At 37.9% G+C, this 21,774-nt stretch overlaps 1 protein-coding gene across 47 annotated transcripts in view; it reads right to left on the reverse strand.

Annotated features, from left to right (window-relative positions):
- rimbp2b (RIMS binding protein 2b) overlaps positions 1–21,774 on the reverse strand; it is a 293,432-nt gene that overhangs the window by 259,342 nt on the left and 12,316 nt on the right. For 44 of the 47 annotated variants that reach the window (XR_015498405.1, XR_015498374.1, XR_015498370.1 and 41 more), the window contains exon 2: positions 19,802–19,933. Coding sequence is in view for 11 of the 47 variants with exons in the window: in XM_087265300.1 (XP_087121426.1) it covers positions 19,802–19,933 (132 nt within the window). In the remaining 36 variants the exon portion in view is untranslated. Of the gene's footprint in view, positions 1–9,714; positions 9,910–19,801; positions 19,934–21,774 lie in introns of those variants that run through there. The other 3 variants (XR_015498393.1, XR_015498394.1, XR_015498392.1) reach the window with 1 other exon arrangement.

The following is a 21,774-nucleotide window of genomic DNA, read 5'->3' on the forward strand; positions in this document are numbered from 1 at the left end:
TGAGCGCTGTTATTTACAACACTCAGCCAACTCAGGGCCGGCCCGTGGCATAGGCACCATAGGCAAATGCTTAGGGCGCTGTATATCCAGTGGGGCGCCAGAAATGAGCGCGCTTCAGTTGGTTTTGTTTTGATATTCCTGACACACTTTCAGTTATAGACGGCAATAACTAAAAAACGCTTACCCTAAAAAGATCTAAAGTGTGTTTCCCAAAAAAAGACAAATGGTTATGTTTCACAGCTGTCTTTCTTTTTTTCGCTCGACATTACGAGCACTGCTCCGTTTAAGCCCTCGCAGTCTGCGTTTACTTTAGCCGGCAGAGCTCACGCTGAGAGGAGCTCTCTGTAAGGGACCGTCGGAAAAGTGCTTATTTTTTTTCGTTTTTTTTCGTTTTTCTGCTCCGCTCAGCGCAAGCTCTCCCTGTTGCAAGGGCTTAAGTGTGTTTGTTTGTGTGTGTGTGTGTGTGTGTGCTTGTTTGTTTGATGCTGTCTATGTTTGTGAATGTGTTTGAATGAGAGACAGTGTGTTGCTGTGTGTCTGTGTGTTTATACAGACAGCATGTTATAGCCTCCCCCCTAAAATATAACACTATATATGGAAAGCATCGTCAATGCACCGTGATGCACCGAGATATCGAATTGAACCGAATCGATGGCATGATAATCGTAACCAAACCGAACCGTGAGACCAGTATAGGTTCACACCTCTACTAGAATGTGTATATAAAGTTTCAGCTCAAAACACCCATCAGATTTTTCATTATACCTTTTACAAGATGCTGTTTTATACTGATATCCAGCAGGGGGTGGTTTTGTCGTACTGCACCTTTAAGACGAGTCTTTCCCGCCTACTGTTTTACGTGCCTCCTCCCTCAGCTGCGTCAGACAACAGACAGACTTAAAGGAAGAAGGTCTCACATAGCGTTTGTGAGAAGTACTAAAGTAAAAACTAATCTTTACTAATCAGGATTGTGAAGTTGCATTGATGAGTCAAACACAATATTGTTACAAAGTTCACGCGCGCACACACACACACACACACACACACACACACACACACACAGACGCACACCGCAGCTGACACACACACGCACACATACAGGCAGGCAGACAGACAGAGCGTGCTTAGCACTATTTTTGCCCTCAAATGTGACAGGATACAGGCTAACCTTCAGTGCTGTGTGGATATCTGTGATGTTAATGTACAAAATAAACCTGATTTAACTTCCACAAACCGGGATTGAAGCATCTTCTTTTATAAATGTTCGGACACGTGGCTGAACTGATGAAGTAAAGCTGAAGTAAATCGCTGTATTTAATTACACACTTGCACTGTTTTAAAACACTTTAAACATGTGAAACTTACTCTTAAACACATTTGATGATGATTGCTGATCCTAGCTAATAGAACTGACCTTTTATTCCCGGTTGCTTTGCGTATGTCTGCCTGGTCTTGTTGACATATACACGTGACTACCGGAATATGTTAATGCGCGCAGCTGTCAATCAATTCGGTGGGCGAGGGGATCGCACTCCTACGTAAAGTTGCGGTCGGTTTGAAAACCGCTCTAATTGGTCCACCGTTTTTATGTTGTTAAATTGAAAAAAAAGGACTGGGTGTGTTTGTATCACCCCAATATGATGGTCTATACACTATATATACACATATGTTTGTCCAAATAGCTTGAAAAGTAGATTTTTCACCATAGGTGCCCTTTAAATGCTTGTCATAATCATAACTCTAAATGCGATATGATAATTTGGCCAGTTTCACTTTCACTTCAGAGTGCGGCTCATAACTGCCATTACTGTGAGAAAAAAACATCTTGGTAGTAAGCAAACAGCTTGCAATCATTATGTGGGATTTTGCGGCCGTGAATACATCATTACACGAAGACAGAAATTATATTTTTGGGTGAATTACTTTATAAATACAGTATGTAACACTTTTAAGGCCATTTGGAGGTGTTCATATTGCTTCATATTGCTTCTTATTGAAGACCATTGCATCTGCCTTTACGCTTTTCTCCTCACTTTAAAAATATAATTGTCTGAATCATAGAAAAGTGTGGGGTCGAATCGAGATCACGATCTTATTTCATTAAATTGTGCAGCCATAAATGAGTACACTGTTTGTTTTCCTTATTTTGCAAAAGCACACACTTTTGTTGTTATTGTTAGTGTACACAAAAAAGTAGAAACCTAACAGATTAAGTAGATATATTGCTCTTATCTGTATGATCACAACTGAAATTGTCATTTAAGTTATTTTCGACGCTATCAGGAGAAGACGCCTCTAACCGCGTATGTATGGTAGTCAACCCCTGGGGGTTACCAGCTGACCGCTTGCCTTCATATGAACAATGTGGTCAAATCTGAAAACGTGGTAAAATTCAGACTCTCATTTGTGCTTTTCTTTTTTGGATTGCTTTTAAAAACACGGTAGGGTTTAGGGAAGGAGGAGGGTGGGTCCGTTGATTGGTCAGTCAGTCGACATTAGCCTCTGGTGGATATAAGTGAAATGGGCAGGCGCGAATGGCATTCGCGAGAGAAAGTTGAGGTCTCAAAGTGCGTACACAGTGGCCTTTGATGGATTTGCGAAAACAAAAACTGCAAAAAAAAAAGTACATCCTGGAACATATCTGGTGCTCTCCAGAAATGTATACAGGGGTACGTTTTCAGAATGAGCCTGGGTAACATTTACAGTAATTTTTCGTAATGAATTTCACATGAATAAGTGCTCTGTTGAGTCAGATATTGGTATAACACCAATAGTCTATCATTTCCAACAGCATCTCTTAAGTGCTAGCACACATCAATCTCAGAATACAAAGGTGTTCTCTCATTTCTCTTCATTGGAGTTGTTCACAATACTTATCAATCCACAGAATTGGTCATGTTAGCCACACAGACCACTTGTGTAAACAAAAACGGTTTTGGTTAGCAGTTCTGCCTTCGGATAATAACAACAATATTTTTTTTTCCTATAGTGAGCCAAAGTTTCCAAAGTTTAGAGCAATGTTGCCATACAACTTTAAGAAATGATGCCATCAATGAGCAACCAGGTGAGACACAGACCAACTGAGAGGCAAACCGGATCCAGATTCAAATTTGTTGCCCATTCTTAACAGAAAAGTGGCCAAGCAACATTACTCTAAAATATTACATTACAATATTACTCAAAAAGTTTCCCCATATATCACCACCTTAAGGGTTCAGGAAAATAAGGCTAAAGCTAATCTGAATGCAACAATTTTGGAGAGAAATCCTTTTTCAGTGGTTGTGGAAACATTTTTTCACCTAGGGTTTTTTAAAAGGGTTCCATGTTAAAGGTGCAGTAGGTACTTGTCTTCAGAAACATTTTTTGTTGTGCTGGTTGAAAGTCTCTTCACAGTCCAATAGTAATGATTACAGTAAATTATCTAAATGTGCTTATTTGTATTTTTATATACTGGGTAAAGCATAAAACTAAAAAATGTTCATCCAATTAAATAGGGTCGGACCATCATCTCCCTTAATTCCGATAGGCAGGTCAGACTGTCTGTCAGCAAATGTAGATTCCGACTTCTGCGCACATAAATAATCCGATCCCCATGGCATATCTGTCAAACAGATCGATCTGACATGAGTTGATATGATGCTCATAATTAAATCTCTATATAAAAAATACTCTTGCAGTATCATGTTCCATGACAATGGTGCTTTCATTATACAGTTATGGGCACTTTGGTAGTCAGCAAAACATGAATAGTTGACAACAGTAGTAATACAGTTAATAGTGTTGTAAATATTGTTAAATTTATTCCACAGATCAGTCATGTTATTTAATAAGACACCAAATTATCACCCAAAATTACAGGTTTTAATTTAGTTTTGCCTGAATGTTTTATTTAATTAGCTTATTTTATTATTGTATCTCTCAAAGTTTTTATAATCCCTGGTTTGCATTCAATGATTTAAGAAGATTCAGAGTTTTAGCTAAAAATCCTCTTTAACATTCCATCCTATTGAACATTTTAAAATTCAACTGAGCATGTGCACAAACTTATCACAAATTATCATTATTTCATTATTTATCTTAAATAATTATTTATCTTAAATATAATTTTATAATATAAAATTTATGAAATATGCCTGCACTTTTTACATAATGGTCAAACAAAACACCTATTATTTAATTGTTACATTATATCAATATATCCTCCCACAGTTAAAAAAAGCACCCTAAACAATTAATCCAAAATATTTTAGCCAAACTCTGAGTACACCTTCTCAGCATTCATATCTGACACTTAGCTACAATAAGCAGGAGGGGGAGTCATCGAGATCTACCTGAGCTCAAACTCCCCTCTCACCCTGCAACGGGAGGGAGCCCAGGGCTCGAGGATCTTATAAGCTCTCTCCCGGGACAGCACGTCAAACAAGATTTATTTTCAATCATCAGCTAAGTGTGGACTCTTGAATTAATAGTTATTAACCAAGCAAATGATTTTGTGTTTAATAGACATCTAATAGACATCTAAACTTAAACAGCTTAGCTAAAACAAGGCTAAACTTAGGCTGTCAGTGAAAATGTAATAGATGTCTAAGAAGATCTAGTCTAGTTTTGGCCTATTCTTAGATGTCTATTAGATTTTTACTAACAGTCCAAGTTTAGCCTTGTTTTAGCCAAGGCGACTATGTTTAGACGTCTATTAGACATCTGGTCACACTTTATTTTGATGGTCCGTTTGTTGAATATCAGTTACATTGCAACTGATTCTCATAAGATTATAAGTAGACTGTTAGGTTGGAGTTAGGGTTTGGGTCAGTAAAATGTCTATTAAAGAAGCAGTATCAGCAGATATTAAGCAGACAGTTTACTAATAATCAGTGGACCATCGAAGTAAAGTGTTACCAGACATCTTTTGAAAACAAACACTGCTTGCTTGGAAAGTAGTTTAGATATTGGGTTAGGGATGTAGAAATATATCATGCAGAATATTTAGTTTATATGTACTAATAAGCAGCCAATTTCTCAATAACATGAGTGCTAATAAGCAATTATTTAATAGTGAGCATTGTTTCCTAAAATGTTACCGAATATATAAAGTTAGATTGATTGGGATGATTCTGTAGGGAAGTGAATGATGCATAAACAAATTACAAGCATAGATGAATACAATAAAGCAAAGATGAAAGTGAAATAAGCAGTGTATCCTTGGTGGTTTTGTATGTAAACATTACACTGCAAAGTCTTTATTGTAAAAATAATGCAATAAAATGATTCTTTATTAAACTTCTAATTGGCAAAGGGTCTTGTGCCTGAATACTTTAATCTCTCTCAAGACTTAAAAACATGCAAACTATAAAATTTCATTTTGTTGTGGTTAAACTCTGCAGTGACTTCACAAATCTTGTGTTCTGAAATGTGAATTTTGCTCAAATATAATCCTAACCTAAAGGGTCACGAAACACCAAAACACATTTTTTGAGCTGTTGACAGTCGTATATGTGTCCCACACTGCTATAAACACTATTAGGACACCTATATTTCACTAAAGTGTAAATTGGTTGTTTTTGCGTTATTTTAAGCAAATTTGTACTTCCGGTTTGAAACGAATTTTTGAAGCTGCGTCACGGTCATGACATAATAGCGTGTATTCCAGCGTGCAGACTGGGCGTCTGTGCCAGAGTGTGTCTTATTACGTCTTACAGTGTGATGTATTAATGCATGAGTAAAGCTTGGTTCAAACCAATCAGCGTGCTCTATTGTGCAACTTCATTAATATTCATTACTGTCACAGTGTTTAGACGACCAAGACGCCACGTTGTGTTGGCAAAATAAGCGTGAAATGTTGCTTTTATAGTTTGCTGCCGTTAAGTTTTGTTTTCATTTTCTCTCTGTGAGAGCGCAGCTGGCGTCACGTGTGGATTAACAGTGTACGCGACGCTCGACAACAATAACTTTTGTGTCTAAGGAGGAACATTGTTTACCTGAGAGCTGTTCTCATCTGCAAACGCTGAGATCCGAATTCGCTTGTAGTCTTCTCTTAATAAAGATGCGGCTCTAGTTGCTGTGGATTGTCCTGTCTCTACAGATTTGGTAAGTGAGCGACCAGTGCTCTTTGTTTATTCAGTTCGTATTTTATTTGTATCGAAAAAAACTATTGCACCGAGTGTAAACAAGTTAGCACTACAACCAAACTATAACCTCGTGTAGGATTTTGTGACCGGAATAACACACGCGGCTTTCTGACGCTACCTGCCGTGTGCATCTAAGTTTCCGGGAAATGCTGAGTTTTTTTTCTCTCATTCGCCGTGCGGTATCAAACATTGCATGAAAATACACGCTTAGAGCAGTTCCTCGAATCAAATATCTCGTTTGTCGCGAGGGGCATGAATGAATTCCCTGAATGAAAGAGCCAAACTGCAGTTAAAGTCCACCATTTAATAATTTGGCAAATAATTCGACTACAGATGTTCATGTAAACACAGTCACATTGTCCACTGTGAGTGTGTGTGTGTGTGTGTGTGTGTGTTTTGACTCTGAAAGTCAGCGTGTGCCCAAATAGACACTCCCACACCAAGCCTTTTTTTCTTCCTCTGACACTACCCCCTAAACAAAGCTGGACACGCCCACTTTTCTGACTTTTTCCAAAGTAGAGGTGTGAAAACACCCTGCTGAAACGAGGGGTGTGACTAAGCGATGTGACTATTGCAGATGCATACATTGTGATATTGATGCTAAAACGATATATTGTGCAGTCCTAGTTTTAAACTATCAGATAAAAAGAATAAATAAGTGTATTTCATTCTTTCCAAGGCTCCTTCAAAGAAAAGATTGTAGAATGTAATAAAACCTTTGCAGTATTCAATGTTTTCTGCTATCTTCTGGTTAAAGATCTCAGGCTAAAACAGGTAACACCTTGGCCCATTCAAAAGAACACTCATCTATTGTTTAAAATACACATTATTGATGTCACAAAAACTGCACATTTCACCTTCAAAAATGGTAACACCATAGCCTGTACCTGCATTTGCTCAAATCAAATGCACTGAACTCATTTTTAATCATGACCCGACTGACGCAAATAAAATAAAGGGAGGGGTTTGTAGACATAGAGAGAGAGAGAGAGAGAATGCTGGGAGAGTTGAGACTGAAGGTGTGTGTGAGCGGTGTTATATTCTTCTTAATATTCTATGAGCTCTGAGAGAACACGTAATTGACACTGTTTATGTGGCATAAAGTCCTTTACCACAGCCAAGCATTTTCATATTCATCTTTTCAATGCAAACTAAATCATAACAACAGTGGAATCTCGACAGCATCGCTATTAGCATATGCATCAGTCTACCAGGCGATGTATAATAATTGGTGTATTTATTATCAGTTTCATCAGCAAATCATCAGAAGTTTGCATGCAGCTTAAAGGCCCAGTTTTACATACACAAGCTCCAAGAAGTGAAAACTTTCTTAGAATGCAATCCTATATGACCAACATGCTCCTGAGTGAGATATTGAATTCCACATTGCATCGCTGTTCCTGGAATTAATGTAGTGCAAATCAATTTGTTAAAAAATACACTGCTTGATGGAGATGACCTTAGTATAGATTTAAAGACCACAACAAATCAAAACAATCTGTACTATCTTGTTTATTAAATCTGTATATGTTAATGTATAGCTTCTATACTCCGTTGTGCAACAGATGAGGTCTTGTCACATCACGCTACAGGATACGTTACACCAAGTCATTATAGTGTATTAATAATTAAAAAGCACATGGGTGTTTGTGTGTGTTTGAAATGGCTCTGTTTTGGTAACAAGACTAAATGTATTTTGTACCATACATAGTGTAACAAATCTAACATAACCGTTATGCTGGCTGGTTAAAGAAAATTATGATTGGAATTAATTCAGGATTGCACATAAATTATCCGATCCCCATGGCATATCTGTCAAATAGATCGATCTGACATTAGTTGATATGATACTCATAATTAAATCTCTATAAAAAAAATACTCTTGCAGTATCATGTTCCATGACAATGGTGCTTTCATTATACAGTTATGGGCACTTTGGGAGTCAGCAAAACATGAATAGTTGACAACAGTAGTAATAAAAGTAATAGTGTTGTAAATATTGTTCAATTTATTCCACAGATCAGTCATGTTATTTAATAAGACACCAAATTATCACCCAAAATTACAGGTTTACAGGATTACAGGTTAGTTTTGCCTGAATGTTTTATTTAATTAGCTTATTTTATTATTGTATCTCTCAAAGTTTTTATAATCCCTGGTTTGCATTCAATGATTTAAGAATCAGAGTTTTAGCTAAAAATCCTCTTTAACATTCCATCCTATTGAACATTTTAAAATTCAACTGAGCATGTGCACAAACTTATCACAAATTATCATTATTTCATTATTTATCCTAAATAATTATTTATCTTAAATATAATTTTATAATATAAAAATTTATGAAATATGTCTGCACAAACAAAACACCTATTATTTAATTGTTACATTATATCAATATATAAATACAAAATGCAACATTAATAATATAGTTATTATAGTTATATTGTCATAGCTTTATCTTTATGTGATTTTATTGTAGTTTTGTACAACAGCAAAATATTGAATTTTATCTTGAAAGGTAATATGCATAAAATAAATTAATAAAAATGAAAAGAGGGTTTAAATAAAAACCGAAAAAAATCGCTTTTGCATCAGTGCATACAGAGCTCAGCATAGATGAGTACATTATTTTCATTAATTTCTCAGTGAATATTGGTAACATGTTTTGGTGCATTTGAACAAAATGAACTGTTTTATTAAACAGGTGTATTTATTAAAATAATACTTTAGTCACCAAACATACTTATAAACAGAAAGAAAATACATTTAAATATAAGTGACAAAATTCAAGTACAAAATTTCAACAATTTTCTAAATATTTTTGTTATTTTGTTATTTTTTAAATTTGTATTTATTTTTTTTTATCCAACAAATAAATTTGCCATTTACTAATTTTTAGACTTATCGTAAGTTATTTTAATAGATTAGCTCTAGATTTGGCTCTAGTACTGACTAATCATACGTATTGCACAAATATAATATTGTAAAGCATCCCATAAAAAATATGAATTTAAAAGATAGATCTGTGAGCGGTGCACTCATATGCTGAGCACTATAACTCTGATCGCACCTATCTCTTTTTCTTCTAAGGTGGTTTTAAACTTAAATGATATTATAATATGACACTAAAAAGCTAAATCATAACTGATCCTGACAGTACAGAGAGTTTGAAGAGCTCAGAAGTGATGAGGAAAAAAGAGATCTATCTCTTTAATATATACGAGCTAACGTGAGAAACATTCAGCATTGCTGCAATCTAAAATGGCTTTGGAAAAAACTACCCCGTACAGCCATGTGTTTCCCTGGCAAAGAGACCCCGAAAAATGTTTTCAGCACATTTAACACAGCATATAACGTTAGCGGACTGTGTTTATAAGGTTACAGTGCAGACAACCGCACGAGCCGTAATGACATTTACAGCTAACGTAAAGCGCCAACATAAAGAGCTAACCGACTAAAACAACCGTTTCAACAACGCATTTCAAAACATCCAACGACCAAAACATCCAATGCTTTCTCTATCAACACAACATGCTCTCAGATCAGCTGAGCGCCTGCACGAAAACAAGCGATGGACAGCGACTCTACCTCTTCCGCCGCTCTTTCGTTAAAAGATGATTCCCGTAAAGACAGCCACGTCCAACTGTGTCATATTAATGGGCGGCTGACGGCTCCGGTCCGCTGTCCGTGGTATCCGGGCTTAAAACGGTTCATTAGCGACCGTGGGGAAGAGAAACGCGTTCGAGCGGGCGGTTCTGAGGAGACCGCACGCGCGCACACGCTCTTACTCACTCACACATACACACACGCATACACACACACACACACACACACACACACACGCTGCTGGTAGAGCAGCACACGAGTACACTGCTTTAAGCGCTCTTCAGCTGTATCTGTGGATCAACGCGGAGGATATGTGAACACAACTGGCCTGTTCTCTCTCTCTCTTTCACACATACACACATGCATATGCACAAGTGAAGAGCCCGTTAGCCCGTGAGCCCGTGCGGCTGACCGCAGGACAGTCGTGCTTTGGTGCACTTTAACATCTCTGTCATGAAAAATACACGTTTCTCGTGCATCTGCATTTTCAGCATCATCTTCCAGGTGAGCATCACCCATCCGCCCTGGAGGGCCATGACTGGAGCTGACAAGGTCAAATAAGGTGTTTTTGAATCCTCTTTCTCTCTCTCTCTCTCTCTCTCTCTCTCTTATTCTCCCTCCCCCATCACTGGCCTTATTTATGTAAACATCATTTTATGAAATTGAGATAAAATCACAATTATGTCAAACAGCTTTCAGAATATTTCTGTTCAGACATTAATTATCATTCATGTCCTTAATAATGGCATGGATATTTTCTAAATATGCGTTGGTTAGGGTTGACACCACACGATTTTCCATCACACGATTATTGTGTGGATTCACATCACCAATATACCGCAATGTGTATACTTTAAAAATTAAATAAAAATAAGGCTTTGTTCATTCATTCATTCATTCATTCATTCATTCATTCATTCATTCATTCATTCCAAAGAGCCAACCAAAAAGCAATAATTAGGCTACACTTAAAGTAGTGTACATACAGTATGTGTCAGTATTAGAAAATATAAAAATATAAGATAGGCGACTTAGGTTACGCAGTGGCGCAGTAGGTAGCGCTGTCACCTCACAGCAAGAAGGTTGCTGGTTCGAGCCTTGGCTGAGTCAGTTGGCATTTCTGTGTGGAGTTTGCATGTTCACCCTGCGTTCGCGTGTTTCCTCCGGCTGCTCCGGTTTCCCCCACAGTCCAAAGACATGCGGAACAGCTGATTCAGCTGAAGTATCAATAAGTATTCTTCAACTGTTCATAGTATTGTCTGTAATAGCTATATACTAGTATTGACCATAATTTTGATTTGTAAAAAAACAAGTATTGTACTGTCGAAGTCTTGATAATAACCATCATATCCAACAATTAGTAGTAGAGATAATATGACACACAAAAATGTCCAGTGCCAGGTCATTATGTAGAGATAAATTGTCACATGTAATTTGTGAGTGATGAGGAATTTTTGCACCCATAGAAAACTCTAGATTTCCACAGACTGTTTACATGTGTGGTTTATTTATAAACTAATTTCGAGAGGATCCCGTGCTTTTAATTGAACACAGCTGGTACTGCATCAGCTCCGTATATTTGCACCAATCAAATGAATCCTGATACACAATAAATTACCAGCGCTTTCTTCTGCAGTCATCTTCCTCTTTAAGAATCCCCCCTTCCACCCCTACTCCTCCCTTTCTCCGAGACGTTTGCATGTTTTCCTCGTATTTCGCATGGGTTTTCTCCGGGTTCTCTTGTTTCCTCCCACCATCCAAAGACATACACCATAAGTAAATTGACTACGTCAAAATAGCATCCTTTGGCAATTCTTAGTCAGATATATCTCAGCAGTTCACAAGTAGGGAAGTTCTCGAGACATACCTGAGCTTAAAATCTCCTTTCGCCTTGTAAACAGGGGGAGCCCCGGGCTCAAGGATATTCTGAGCTCAGGACTCTCTCCTGGGACAGCAAGCCAAACACACTTTTTTATCAATCATCAGCTAAGTGTGAACTCTTGAAGTACTAATGTGAGTGTGTGCATGTGCGTGTTTTTTAAAAATGATTTATTTCTTAAATTATTGAGCATTGTGCAAATATCTGTTGGTGACAGATGAAACGTGAAGAGAATAAACACATGATTGGAACAGCTGGTTTCTCCAGGTTTTTCAAACCATCTAATGTATTTTATGAGATAAATATTTTCAATGCAGTGCTATAATCATCATAAATTTTATTAAATGCAATAAAACTATAATTTACCTCTCAAACACAAGCGTGACGTTTAACTTTTAGCTGATATCATTTTAGTCTCCTTTGTGCTGTGACTTTACTCACATACAAGGGCATCAGCAGTAGTGACTGAACACAGTACATGTGATTTGGGTTGCATTTTTAGTCCAAAAAATTGCTTACAGTTATAGATAATATTACATTTTAAATTATTACATTTTATTTTGAAAAATGGTATTGATTGATTGATTGATTGATAGATTGATTGATTGATTGATTGATTGATTGATTGATTGATTGATTGATTGATTGATTGATTGATTGATTGATTGATTGATTGATTGATTGATTGTTGATTGATTGTTGATTGATTGAACCAACATTTTTGTCTCATTCATGCATTTATGGTACTATGGAAAGGTTATTCATATTAGAATATTATTGCACATATAAAAAACATCACATATACAGAATGCATGTCATCTGGAAATGCATTTATTACCTGATACCTGTACACCAAATGAACATTGCTCATCAGTGGCCGATAACTCAGCAGATCTGCACATAATGAGCTTTAACAAATATCCGCGGTTTGACTGCAAAAAATGGATTTGTTAATGTGGATCCCTTGTGATAAAGCCAGTGAATCTCTCTCTCTCTCTCTCTCTCTCTCTCTCTCTCTCTCTCTCTCTCTCTTTCTCTCTAGTTTTCTCTCATGCTCGCTCACTCCTTCTACCAGTGAGAGAGTCTGACCAATCGTTTATCTCCCACTGTGCAGTGGCAGGACCATTCCCTTCAGCCCCGGCCAATCAGAAATCAGCAAGGCAAGAGCAGTAGGGTATTAAAGAGGATTATTTGGACGGTTCAGGGTTTCCCCAGACTTGGCACTGAAACAATAAGACAAGACTGCCCTCTGTGCCACTTACCAGTACTGCACACCTACTCAAATGCCATCTGAAAGCAGTGCATAAGCACAACAGCGTGTCCAGCAGAAACGATGATACTCCAGAAAGCAGTACCATTACAACCCTTCAAACGAGATGGAAAAACAAGCTTGTTTGGAAACTCATTGGACTGCAACCTGGCAACCGTGGCAATAATTAAGTGGGTTGTCATTCTCCGCTTTCTGTCCCTGTCTTCCTCATTCTCTCCCAAAAGAGCCCTCTGCTGTCTCATGGGATATCTAGCATTGCATAACCACAGCCAAATATGGCAACACTCCAAGATATAAACCTGCACCGATTCCTGTGTCTAAAAGGCACATCTAAGTCCCCGAGTACATCGCAGGACTCATTAACATCTCTAAAACACTCCAGCCAAGTAAATGTTATTTGCCCTCAGAATAAGTGAGCAATTTCCATCCTCTTCAGATCTGAAGCTGAAAACGTGTCTGTTCATAAGTACTGTGGGTTAAACTGAAGGATCGATTTCATCTTTGTTAAACAAGAGACTGGAGTCAGCTGAATGGCTACTTTGCAGTATAAAAACCCACCGGTGTGTGCAGTTTGATCTTTTGAACAAGAATAACACATCCGTCTCATAGGAACAGGCTGGAAAAGTAAAATGTAAGCATAAAATGGCAAAGTTAATTATGGTGGTTTGGGAAAGCCAACATATTCTTGTACTACAAAACTGACCCAGAAAATTCACAAAATTCCCATTGACTTAACATTGGACCTAACTTTGCGACCTCATAACTTTACACCAGACTGACATACAGACCTAAGTTTTGGCTCATTTAATTCAGACTACCAATCTGCCAATCACTGAAGATCTTTCAACTTACTAGCCACTCCCTAGCAACCATTTACAGCATCCTAGCAACTGTCCTATAGTCTTCCATTATAAAAAGAAAATGCCATTGAATTCATAGTAACATACTAGCAACATGTTAATTCATACAATAGACTGATTTACCTGGCTATATATCTTATCAGCAAAGAGAAAATGACACAAATTTATAATTTCACCACCTTCCAAGTGACCTAAAGGTCTGTTCTGAATGAATGGTGAAAATAAAAAGGGATTTCGGAGCTCATCTTCAGCTAAGTTAAGGTAAATGGCTCTTGTTAGCTAGCATGTTCTTTCCCAAACACATGTTTTAAATATCATTTATCAAACTCAAGTTAATGAACTGATTCTTTCACTATATTAGAACTGTCATGATACTGTATTTCGGTGCTGAAATTAAAAAAACTCCATTTCTCTATTTAAGGCACTGTTGATGGCGTTCTTAAACAGCGCTGATATGCCATTGTTTTCACGCGCTTAACAGAAATTACTGTGATTGGCCAAGAAGGTCATCAGTTGTTCACCCACCACTGTTTTCCGAGTACACAAACGAGCGATCCGCTTGATGACTAGACTGATCTTCATGGCTGCTTCATGCTCCAGTGTCCATGTATCTGTGTTTGCAGTGGGTGAAGAGCGGTAAACCGATGAGCACTGTTGAATACCATGGCAAACCAGCAGTGTTTATGAACGCACCCAGCGGTGTTTATTAACACACCCAGCAGTGTTTATGAACGCACCCAGTGTTGTTTATTAACACACCCAGCAGTGTTTATGAACGCACCCAGTGGTGTTTATTAACACACCCAGCAGTGTTTATGAACGCACTCAGCTGTGTTTATGAACACACCCAGCAGTGTTTATGAACGCACCCAGCGGTGTTTATGAACACACCCAGCAGTGTTTATGAACGCACCCAGTGGTGTTTATTAACACACCCAGCAGTGTTTATGAACGCACTCAGCTGTGTTTATGAACACACCCAGCAGTGTTTATGAACGCATCCAGCGGTGTTTATGAACACACCCAGCAGTGTTTATGAACGCACCCAGTGGTGTTTATTAACACACCCAGCAGTGTTTATGAACGCACTCAGCTGTGTTTATGAACACACCCAGCAGTGTTTATGAACGCATCCAGCGGTGTTTATGAACACACCCAGCAGTGTTTATGAACGCACTCAGCGGTGCTTGGATCTTAGTGGGAAATGTATGTTTTTATAACTTAAGTACCAGGACAACAGATTACAGACAGCCGTGTGATATAAGCGTATAAACATACTAGCAACATGCTAATTCATACTATAAACATACTAGCAACATGCTAATTCATACTAAATTAATGCTAACAACATGCTAATTCAAACTAGAACCATGATAATTTATTATAGCAACTGCTTAGCAAATACTCAGAAAACCTCAGCAACCACCTATCAACACCTTTGCAACCGCCTAGCAACATCTTAGCAGCCACCTAGCAACACCTTAGCAACCACCTAACAATCACTAAGAACACCCTAGCAACCACCTAGCAACACCCTTACAACAACCTAAAACACCTTAGCAACCACCCAGAACAAACAACTCAGAACACCCTAGCAACACCTTTGCAATGACCTAGAACATCTTAGCAACCCCCTAGCAACACCTTAGCAACCACCTATCAACCACTTACCGATGCCTTAGCAACCACTCAGAACTGCCTAACGAGCTCCTAGTAACACCTTAGCAACCACCTAGCAACGCCTTAGCAACCACTCAGAACATCCTAGTAACACGTTAGCAATGACCTAGAACATTTTAGCCACTGCTTAGCAACACCATAGCAACCATCTAGCAACACCTTAGCACCTGCCTAGCATCCACTCAGAACACCCTAGCATCGCCTTAGCAACGACCTAGAACACCTTAGCAACCACCTAGTAACACCTTAGCAGCCACCTAGCAATATCTGTGATACTGTGTCATGGTGTGATGCTGTCATATGGTGTGACGCTGTCATATGGTGTGACGCTGCCATATAGTGTGATGCTGTGTCATGGTGTGACGCTGTCATATGGTGTGATGCTGCCATATGGTGTGATGCTGTCACTGTCAATTATGCTGTAAAATATATGTGACAGAAGTTCACTCAATAGTGAAAATTCTTTCTGTCATTAATTTCTAACACTCCTGTCATCCCAACCAGAACACACATTTATATATTTTATCACATGAAAAAGCAATTAAATTGAGAAATTAAAGCAGCGGTCCAGAGATCAGGTCAGGTCAGGTGCGCCCCTATATAGCCTTTAAAGCACACACACGGCGGCGAAGGCGCACTCAACTCACACAAGAGAAAACTGGACTAGTGGACGGCATGAAGGTCCAGACACCTTATTCATTGCATGTTTTGGTTAACTAATTCTTTGAATACAACTCTCGTGAGCCCTAAAGGGAAAAAAACGCAAAAGAAATTTGCCGTTAAATTATTAATGTATTATTAGCAATGACCTACTACAACTCCTTAGTAACCACACAGAACACTCTAGCAAGCATTCAGAACATCCTAGCAACACCTTAGCAACTAATCAGCTGTCAAACTAGAAACATGCCAACCTACACGTAGTTATGACTGTTTTAGACTTGTTTAAAACTACTTCGGTTGTTTAAATTTTAAATCTACTTCAAACTTTCAGATGAGGCTTCCTCAAGAACTTTACTTTTCTAGTATTAATAGATATACTTTTTATGTTGGTTTTGAGTGAATTGTGAAAGGGCAAACCATTTTTTTTCTTTATCAAACTACTTGCATAAAATGATTAAGACTAAAATCAATTCATAGAATTATATTAGACAAACACAAACACTTGTCTGTGAAAAACTTGAACAGCAACAGTTGCTATCGTTCAATAATATTTTAAGTCCAAAGCCAAGTACTAACTTAAATCATAAAAATGTATGGATGCTTATAGAAAAGTTATGGACCTAGAGAAAACTAAACTGCTGAAAACATGCATAAAAGTCATCAAGTGACTTTAGAAAGTTGTCAAAGATTTTCTGTGAAAGAACAGATGGAGAATGGGGTAAAGGAGGGGTAAAGAAGCGTAAAAGAGGAAGTGAGCATTTGCTCCGGATGGAGGAATAAGCCAAGTCCTCAGAAAACCAATCCATGATCAGGACACACAGGCTAATCCAATAATACTTACAGCTTTGTGGGTAAACCAAAACACTTTACAACATATATATGTTTTTAAAAGAGTTATTTCTGGTTGTCGAATCTGATTGGCTTATAGCCGTGCAATATTCTACTTGTTTCAGCACTTAACTCAGCTTCTTCACCAATGTGTATCACTCCGCCCTCAGCGAGTGTCAAGCACAAAACTAAACACACTATGATTTGACAAATGCTGTGGCTGTTGGACAATATAAGGTCAATTTAAGACATTTTTAAGGTGAGAATATAGTTGTTAAGATTTCTAAGGAGTTTATTTTTAAGGATAATGCCTATTTGAAAATGTGTTTCTATGATTTTGGCGATGGAACTTCCAGTTTTGCTTCTAAAGTAATTCATTGACCCACTGGAATCATATGGATTACTTTATTGATGGATGAATTTGCTTTTCAAAAATTGGGCACTATTCACTGCCATACCTGGGAGGAGCAAATGTGTTCCATTTGCTCCATTTGCTTCAGATCCAAATGTGTTGTTCATGACTAGAAAATAAGTAAAGAATAGGACAATTTCCAAACCGCTTTTCATTTCATACAGTGAAGACTATAAATATTTTAGTTTTACAGTGAATTGACAAACCACCTGTTGAAAACAAACTCTTTTATCCCTCTGACACTTGACCAGACACTTGCACCAGACTCTTTGATATGGTAGTTTCAGACCAGACATGGATTAAGAATCAAGCGCTAGTGATTTACATGTTAAGTCAATGCAAAAACGAAAACCTCCTGCCGACATGGGACAACAGCTCATCAAACTGGGACCTGCTCTGTCGGAAGTACCACTGAAAGCAGCCATCATCCAGGAGCAGCATCTGTAGGAGTTGATGAACTCACAGAGCTAGGTGCACCTCGTGAGGACCCAGCCATTGTGTTGAATGAATTTACGCTATTTATCAGCCTTCCTAAACCACATGAAGCACATCTACTCTTTCAATAAAATCCATGTTTGCTATTTAGCAATGAAACTGTTACCAGGCAGACAGACGACCCTCCCACTTCTGTTGTGAAGTGAATCTCATGCATGGATTAAGCAAGTTTGATGTGCAAATGAAGCAAGTAAACTCATGCAAAAATAGCTATTTTCTCTCACAAGCCGCGTCTAGAGTGAACGCCCTATTACAATCACTGTATATCTCTTTAAAAATAAAAAAATTAAAATAGAAACACTCCCCTCTCCTAACGGTACCACTTAATACTCTGAACACAAATAGTTGCTTTATATAACTAGCTCTTCTTGTGTGCATTGCCTCTTTTTGTTGAATAGTTAAATGCCTCCTCAATTGTAAGTGGCTTTGGATAAAGGCGTCTGCTAACGGGGACTGAGGGCTCTATTTTGACGATTTGGGCGCAAAGTCTAAAGCGCAGGACGCAAAAGCATTAAGGGCGTGTCCGAATCCACTTTTGCAATTTTAAGGACAAAAAATACGCTCTGCACCGCAGCATGGTCTAACAGGGTTGAGCCTATTCTCTTAATGAGTTATAGGTGTGTTTTGAGAAAGAGTCACTTGCGTCGCATCATAGAGTATTTGCCATTTACATGACTGATTTTATAAATGGTAAAACTGAACACTTTACTAGCGAGAAAACAACTGCAGCGAAGGGATAAAGAATGAGCCTCCTCCAATCAGCCTTTACTTTCTCTTTCTTTATTTCGTGGATGAGGAAATGTGTTGTACGCACAGATATTAGCCAAAATAGTTAATTTCATTTATTAAGCGCAAAGATTTGTTTCAAAACTATTTCTAAATTCAGTCCTGATTTCCAGCAAACAAATAAATTAACAATAATAACGACGAGTTATTTCTAAACATACATGATATGCCACATACGGTCCAACCCTGACAGCTGGGCAAATCTAAGCTTGTTTAAAAAAAAAAAAAATAGAAATATGTATATAATAAATAATACTACTAATAATAATAACATTATACAAAAGCAAGTTGTCATGAATAAACGAAAAAAAAAAACCTCCGGGGTGAAGAAGGCATGGAGGTTTTTGGATTTTGTATGTAGACAATAATAATTTGTCGACACCAGTGGATTAATGGTTAGTGAGTCGACACATGCACTCCGGTGCTCATGGCAACCCGAGTTCGATTTCCACCTCGCGGTCCTATGCCGATCCATCCCCTCTCTCTGCTCCCCATGCTTTCCTGTCAATTCTCTACTGTCCTATCAAATAAAAATGAAACCCCCCCCCCCCCCCCCAAAAAATTATAAAAAATAAGAAAATATTAATTTTAAAATATTTACTTTTTTATTTGTAAAGATATTTGTATATTGCTGTACATCCTGTGTGTTTTAAGCAATGTGTAAGCAAGGCGCATAACTACACGCTCTGCGCTGGACTTTAGACCTGCTTTCAATCTATTTTAATTCCTCAAAATAGCAACGCGCCAACAATGCACCTTAACACACCTCTTTTCTAAACCGAAACACCCATGAGTCCACAAAGTGGTGCAAATGGATCTGCTATTTAAACAAGGAAAGCAAAAAAATTTAGGTTGCGTTGATCTGAAAATAGCAACATGTCTGGGCAAACAGGTCTTGCGCCCTATTGCACCGGGTGTATAATAGGGCCCTAAATGTAAATGTACTGTTAAACACACATACTGTAAATTATAGTACACTTAGCATATTTGATATTGTACTATAAATAACATACTGTAAAATAGCTATTCAAATAACAATATCATTATTATAAATAAACATTTTAGCTTTACTACTCCCCTCTATACAGACACACATACACATATATAAAAGGCCAAATACTAGTTCACACAAAATCTACAAACACATGCAGCATACAACATGTTTGTGGTGCAGTTTCATTCAGCTCGGCTCTCACCTTATCTTTGCTTCTGCTTGGTCCATTGGTTCTGTTGGAGATGATTGACAGCTGTTTTTGGACCCACTGTAACTCCCTTTGGGACTGTTTTTGTACTGCCACCTCACACTGCCTTTCAACCCCCATCATCTCCTAAAGGGCAGAGAGAGCAAATGTCATTCACACGTACAGGCTGATAGTTTAACTACAAAATAACTACTAATGACAGAAATAATCATCTGTTTTAAGAGATCTACAAGACATGTTTCACAGTAATATCTAGATTGGACACAGCCTGCGGATACTAAAGCATAGTACATTTTTTTTACAATATACAACAATAGTTAAAAGGGGTCGCCTACTACGATATCATATTTTAAACTTTAGTTGATGTGTGATGTAGCTGTGTGAACATAAACAACATCTCTGAATGTAATACGCTCAAAGTTCAATGCAAAGAGAGACATCGGCTTTTATAGAGGTAGCTAAGCACAGCCTACAGCAAACAAAGTTTGGGGACTACAAAAAAATACACCCAGGCTAGTGAGATCACAACCACTGCAGGTTACGTGTATACACCACATGCATACACCGCGAGCAGCGAAGGGCCGTGACCAGATGCACTGTAATGTTATAGCAGAGAAAGCTAAAGTGCCGTCTAAACGCTGTTATTTCCATCTGTTTCTGTATTTGGACTTCTACAGCAGGAATATACAATTGGCGGCCTCTGAGCCGAACCCAGCACCCGAGGCAATTTGTTCCGTCCCTCCAAATAGTGTGAGCAAGACATAAAAAATAAATTTAGTTCAGTCAAAAAACGGCCGCTATTGTTATGAAGTGACATGCGTCTGTTCAATACAGCACGAGTTGCACCATAAGTGAGTGGCGCGGGCAGGGAAAACATTCAAGATAGGGCAAGATGGCGGCGCATACACATCACGAGGCCCGGCGTCTCTCCAGCACTGCATTTCGTTGCATTGTACTTGTAAATGTGTAATGACAATAAAGTTGAATCTAATCTAACCTAAGTGGTACATTTGGATGTTCCCTTTTAACTGCGCTTTAATTCGTCACAGTTAATAATCGTAAAGGCTTCTTTAAGCTGCATTTCTGTTGCACGAAACAAAACGAAACTGCTGCAGTTAAACAAAGTTATGCCAAGTTGCCAACTGTGCGCTAGTTTAAAGTTTCAAGTATGTACACTAAGGCTAATACGCACGCACACCAGTTTAACTATAGCAGCAGCCGTTCCCATATCATGTCTTTTCCGCTAGCAAGTTTGTTATTTCTAATGAAAGAATTTAGACAATATGTGCGCACAAGTGGAGCAATGTGCTTGTGTCTTTCCGGGCGCACACAGCAAATAACATTTGTTACAACAAAACAAAACATATGTTAGACGAATTATTATTAATATGATTATGTATGTATGAACGCATATGGCAACAACAATTAAGCTAAATACCTATGTACTTACCCAATATAAAGCTTACATTTACATTAGACGTGATAACTGTGAAACCATGATTATTCTTCTGACTATTTAATCGTACAAAGAAAATCCATAATCGTTCATCCATAATTGTTATGCAGTTCAAAACATAACATTTGAATGTGTCTGAATGTAGAAGAAGCCTACTTTTGTTGTGCTCTGAAATACATTTGAAAAAAAATAAATAGTCTATTGTACAATGCAGTGATGTTATGTCATTTCAAAATACAATATATTAACATTTTAATGTAGAAAAAGCCAACGTGGGTGTCTTAAGGAAAAATACAGCATATGGGCTCTTATATGTAGTTGTGTGTCACTCATATAGCAAGTCATATCTCTCCGGCCCTTTGTTTGGGATACTTTTTATGAACCGGCCCCCATAACAAACTAGTTAAATAGCCCTGTTCTAAAGGAAATGACACAAAGAGAGAAGTGCTTACAGTTTATTTTTGTTAAAATTAATGTACTACATGAACAGTTTCTAGCGTTAACGGTTTGT

This window comes from Danio rerio, chromosome 8 (assembly GCF_052040795.2).
Source record: "Danio rerio strain M-AB ecotype USA chromosome 8, GRCz13ab, whole genome shotgun sequence".
Taxonomy (NCBI): domain Eukaryota; kingdom Metazoa; phylum Chordata; class Actinopteri; order Cypriniformes; family Danionidae; genus Danio; species Danio rerio.